The 6,000-nt window shown below is 45.2% G+C and overlaps 1 protein-coding gene across 1 annotated transcript in view; it reads right to left on the bottom strand.

Moving 5' to 3' along the window:
• Positions 1 to 2,074: 2,074 nt before the first annotated feature.
• Positions 2,075 to 6,000, bottom strand: part of IFT81 (intraflagellar transport 81) — a 72,174-nt gene continuing 68,248 nt past the window's right edge. The window contains exon 20 of the mRNA XM_055147491.1: positions 2,075 to 2,838. Within this exon, the coding sequence (XP_055003466.1) occupies positions 2,656 to 2,838 (183 nt within the window). The 3' untranslated portion in view covers positions 2,075 to 2,655. The remainder of the gene's footprint in view (positions 2,839 to 6,000) is intronic.

Raw genomic sequence — 6,000 nt, 5'->3', positions numbered from 1 at the left:
TGTTCTGCTTCAGTTAATAAAGTAATTTGGAGCTGCCTAATTGTTTAATCCACATACGCTGTGTCGAATAAAGATGGCAAGCAATAATTAAATCAGAATTATATGCATTCCTTGAAGTATCTGTCATTAGCAATTTTAAAAGTTGCAAAGAGCACCGAGGACAATATAAGCTAAAAAAATTAATCAGTCAGCTGACTCTCCTATGGGTAATGATATGCTGCTTCGAAAGGGTGTCTAATTCTTTCCAAATATGTGCAAAGGAATTTCTTATGCTACTGAAAGGAACATAGCTTACTACAGTTTAAAAATAATAATCTAGGGGCTGGAGCGATAGCACAGCGGGTAGGGCGTTTGCCTTGCACGCGGCCGACCCGGGTTCGATTCCCAGCATCCCATATGGTCCCCTGAGCACCTCCAGGGGTAATTCCTGAGTGCAGAGCCAGGAGTGACCCCTGTGCATCGCTGGGTGTGACCCAAAAAAGCAAAAAATAAATAAATAATAATAATAATAATAATAATAATAATAATAATAATCTAGTAGCTAACGCTTAACAAATGCGTGTATGTTGACATCCAAAAACTGATTATTCAATGAAGCTGGGCTTGTAGTCACACAATAAAACTCCACCTGCTCCTCTTTAAGTTAATAGTTGATCTAATTGTTGATCTTAAAGCACAGAAGTGAATGGCTGGAGTTAATCCTTGCCCCAAAGAGAGGATGAAGCAAGCTGAGACCATATTTTAACTACTTGGTAATGCTACTACAATTTTTTTTTTTTTTTGGTTTTTGGGTCACACCTGGTGATGCACAGGGGTCACTCCTGGCTCTTCACTCAGGAATTACCCCTGGCGGTGCTCAGGGGACCATATGGGATGCTGGGATTAGAACCCGGGTCGGCCGCGTGCAAGGCAAACGCCCTACCCGCTGTGCTATTGCTCCAGCCCCCCAATTTTCTTTTTTTTTACAATTAGTTAAAAGACATTTTCTACTTTTCCCTGGTAAGTCTAAAAAACAAACAAAAATCAAGAACTGAGTCCAAATAGGCAGAGACTGCCAACACCCTCCTGAGTTTTTTGGGGGTGCAGGTGGGGGGTGTAGGAGTGGGTTACATCACCCTGGTGGTGCTCAGGGATGACACAGAGCTGGGGGGACCTTAGCGTGGCACTGGGGATGAAGCCTGGTTTGGCCACGTGCCGGGCACGCACCCTCCCCTCCGCACTGTGGCTCGGACCCCGTCCCGCATCCTGAGCTGGACTCAGCTTATTGCCCTGCGCTGACTTTTTTTTAGCGTATGATTAACATCTATTTTCATAACAAATTTTAATATTTAAAACAAAATCTAGGGAGTACAGTGTTGTCGGCGGGCTGGAGTTCATGCCTGTACATACACTCACCAAGGCCCATCCCTGGCACTGCGTGACAACCCAGGAGCACCCCGGGGAGAGATGGGTGTGGCCCTGGCGGTGCCACTGGCCTGAACACCCAGGTCTACACAGCCTCTCAGCCCTGCCCGGGAGACCTTTGCAAAAAAAAAAAAAAAAAAAAAGAACCAACCTCCACCCAAGCCCCACCCCCCAAAAAATTAAGACCTAAAGATAATATTTTATTTATTTATTTATTTATTTATTTATTTTTCTTTTTGGGTCACACCTGGCGATGTACAGGGGTCACTCCTGGCTCTGCACTCAAGAATTACCCCTGGCGGTGCTCAGGGGACCATATGGGATGCTGGGAATCGAACCCGGGTCGGGCTGCGTGCAAGGCAAATGCTCTACCCGCTGTGCTATTGCTCCAGCCCCAGGACCTAAAGATAATATTTTAAACTTATTTAGTGTTTTGGTGAAAATGACAATATATTACATCTTATTTGTTTTGTGGTGAAAATAAGTGCTAATCTAGTACAGTGGACGGGGTGCTTACCTTGCACACAGCTGAGCTGGGTTCAATCCCCGGCACTCCATACTGTCTCCCAAACCCTGCCAGGAGTGATCCCTGAGTGCAGAGCCAGGAGTAAGCCCCGAATATAATATAGAATAACATCAGGAATGCTTACTTAAAAAAATAACACAGTAACGCAGTTTGAAAATACTATAATTTTAAGATAAAAAGTCATGATATGTGCACTAAGTTTTATTTGCCATTAAATTTACAAAGAGAACAACTATGTCATTCAAAATACGAAAATTTTGTGAGTTACAGGAAAAAAAGAAACTGAAGTGAAACTGTAGGAATTGATGAACTTCAGGTAAACTTTTCTTCAAAACAAGAGATATTAGTTGCTAAAAGAGTCCTCTAAAGTTAAAAAAAAGATGGAGAGAAACAGTAAGCCACTGGGTTATTTATACTTAAAAGAAATGACATGTTTCTTAATGGACATATGTTTTCATTTTATAGATAGTAAACTTAGTCTCCTGTCTCATAAAACTCAGAAGACAGCACTGAGGACTATACCAAGCAAAAAAATAATAATAATAACAGAAGTTTCTTTTTCAAACTTAACCTTAAAAGCCTACATATACTGACTCCCAAGAAAACTTAATAGGAAACGGCTATTCTGAAAGCAAAGTGTTGTAGAAATAACTTTTAAGAACTGCATCCTGGGACGTGCTGTCGGTCAGTGGGATGCACTGAGGCCTGTCATCCGCTGCGAGGCTTCAGAGAATCAGGCGGTCCTCTCCTCCCTCCTGGATTACCTGGCCGATGGCCGCCTGGTTCTGCTGCTTCAGGAAGCACTGTTTCTTACACTCCATCAGCTGTTCGAAATCACGCCACATTTTCACTTGTTTCATATTTGGACCATGACTTTCTCGTACAGCTTTTTGTTTTTCTCGAAGTTTCTAGCATAAAAAATATATAAAAGAACAATTCAAAAATAAAATAGGGGCTGGAATGATAGCACAGAGGGTAGGGCATTTGCCTTGTATGCGGCCGATTCAGGTTTGGTTTCCAGCATCCCATATGGTCCCCCGAGCACTGCCAGGAGTGCATGAACCAGGAGTAACCCCTGTGCATCGCCGGGTGTGACCCAAAAAGCCACCAAAAAAATAAATAAATAAATAAAGAATAATTAAATCTCAGATACAACAGGGATTTACTTTTATTAGTGTAATCAGAAAATTTGGTTATATTTCATAAGCTTGATAAGCAATAAAGGAAATGAGGTTATCCTTTGAAGAATGAATACTAAGATTTATAAAAATTAAATTGATGGTAAATATTGGACAGCTCAAAGTTAAAAAGGGAGGGGGGGAATAAAGGGCATCAGGAAAGTGGAACAGCATCAAGGTATAGAAAGAACAGACTTTGGAAGTCAAAAGACTTGAGTTTTAATCTTGACTGTGTGACACCATAAGATGATTTCTCAGTTTCCTCTATTATCATCTAAGGCTAATAATAAGGGACAAATACATTATCAGTCTCGCAAGATTAGTTTTTTACATGACATACTACTACATGGAATTATTTAATAAACTATCATGTGTTATATTTTATTAAATATTGTATTCGTCCCTGAATCAGTGCATATCTTACATATGTACAAATAAACCATATGCAAATATTCCTCAGGGAGAAGTCTAGTGACTGATGAGTGTCAGGTGCCAGCCCGCTAGGTACGGGCCAGTGTGCATGCTCCACACGCATCTCTCTCATGCCAGGCACCACATGGTCCTGAGAACCACTGGGAATGGTCCCTGAGCAACATGCCAGGAATAGGGCCTGTGCATCACCAGGTGTGGCCCCAAATAAATAAAATAAAATAAAATAAATATACAGTGGTAAATAGGTATGAATCCTACAATTAAAAACATTAAAAAATATATTGTGTGTTTGGTGGCTGGGATCAAACCCAGGGCCTCACGCATGTAAGGAATGTGCTGCACTGCGGAGCCCACCCAGGGCCCTCAGAATCCTATTTACTAACAGGCTACAGGCTTCTACTGTCAGAGCTATTCTGCTCCTCTAGCTCTGAAATAACAAATAGGAATAGGAAACGGTTAACCACAGTCAGCTGCAAAAATATACTTTGGTTCTGAGTTACGAGAACTGAGGCAGGGTTATTGAAAAGAGGGACAAACACAAAGTCAGAGATGAAAGACAAGAAAGGAAGAGGTGAAGAGAAGGAAGCAGCAAGTGGACAGAAAAGGAAGGAAGGAAGGAAGGAAGGAAGGAAGGAAGGAAGGAAGGAAGGAAGGAAGGAAGGAAGGAAGGAAGGAAGGAAGGGAGGGAGGGAAGAAAGGGAGGGAGGGAGGAAGGAAGGAAGGAAGGAAGAAAGGAAGGAAGGAAGGGAGGGAGGGAAGAAAGGAAGGAAGGAAGGAAGGAAGGAAGGAAGGAAGGAAGGAAGGAAGGAAGGAAGGAAGGAAGGAAGGGAGGGAGGGAGGGAGGAAAAGAGGGAGGGAGGAAAGAAGGAAGGGAGGAAGGGAGGAAGAGAGGGAGGAAGGGAGGGAGGAAGGAAGGAAGGAAGGAAGGAAGGAAGGAAGGAAGGAAGGAAGGAAGGAAGGAAGGAAGGGAGGGAGGGAGGGAGGGAGGAAGGGAGGGAGGGAGGGAGGGAGGAAGAGAGGGAGGAAGAGAGGAAAGAAGGGAGGGAGGAAGGAAGAAAGAAAGGGAGGAAGGGAGGGAGGGAGGGAGGGAGGGAGGAAGGAAGGAAGGAAGGAAGGAAGGAAGGGAGGAAGAGAGGGAGGGACGAAAGAAGGGAGGGAGGAAGGAAGGAAGGAAGGAAGAAAGGGAGGAAGGGAGGGAGGGAGGGAGGGAGGGAGGAAGGAAGGAAGGAAGGAAGGAAGGAAGGAAGGAAGGAAGGAAGGAAGGAAGGAAGGAAGGAAGGAAGGAAGGAGGGAGGGAGGGAGGGAGGGAGGGAGGGAAGCAGAGGGCAGCAGACAACAACGGCTTCGCACACTTGGGAAACACAAGGTGACAAATACACCGACACTGAGGATGAGACAAACAAAAGGACAGAAATAAAGCGAAGGAAGAGAAACAGATGCCACAGGCATAGCCTCATCTTCTCTGCTTTAGATTATGGCTCAGCTAACAGCTGAACCGAGCAAACAAATTCGAAGGCCGGCAGCTGGTACTTGCCCAAATAAGACAGACTAAACTCAAAGACAACCCAACGGGCTGAGTGCAGGCTTTACCTGCTGGGGCCTGGGTTCGATCCCTGAGCACCACTAGGATGGACCTCAGGCCTAGAGCCAGGGGTGAGGGACCATGAACAGCCGGGAGTGAGCAAGAATGAAACACCCCGTCCAATTAAATGGGAAGGAAACAAACACCTTTCTAGCCCCACAGCAGTGTGGGGTTAGGTGTGTGACTCAGGTTCTGCCACTCAGGCCTCCTCAAGACTTTAAAAAATTGCTCTATTGAAAGAATGTTTGTAGGGGCTAGAGCGTGTAAAGGGTTTAGAGAAGTGCCAAACTCATAGTAGGAGCTTTACTAGACAAAATAAATATACGGCTACTTATCTCATTAACTGTCATCCCATTGCTCATCGATTTGCTCGAGCGGGCCCCAGTAACGTCTCTCACGGTGAGACTTACGGTGAGACTTATTGTTACTGTTTTTGGCATATCCAATACGCCACGGGTAGCTTGCCAGGCTCTGCCGTGCGGGCGGGATACTCTTGGTAGCTTGCCGGGCTCTCCGAGAGGGGCGGAGGAATAGAACACGGGTCGGCCGCGTGCAAGGCAAACGCCCTGCCGCTGTGCTATCGCTCCAGCCCATCTCATTACCAGATAAAATATAACATGAAATTCAATCTGCATTATATGAGGTTGTTTTGGGTTTTGTTTTTTCAGTGGGGAGGTGGGGGCAGGGTTGACAATACCCAGCAGTACTTAGTCCTTGCTCACCCCGGGCAGTGCTAAGGGCTCAGCCTGGGTCGACGCGTGCAAGGCCAGCACCTTAACCCCGGCAGGGTCTCTCAGTGGCTCTATCAAACTTCCTCTTGAACTCTTGGTTCTTTTAGCAGCGGGGGTTGAACCCAGTCCTCTCCTGCTCAAGGCAAG

Source organism: Sorex araneus, chromosome 9 (assembly GCF_027595985.1).
Source record: "Sorex araneus isolate mSorAra2 chromosome 9, mSorAra2.pri, whole genome shotgun sequence".
NCBI lineage: Eukaryota > Metazoa > Chordata > Mammalia > Eulipotyphla > Soricidae > Sorex > Sorex araneus.
This window is presented reverse-complemented; position numbering and strand designations above follow the sequence as displayed.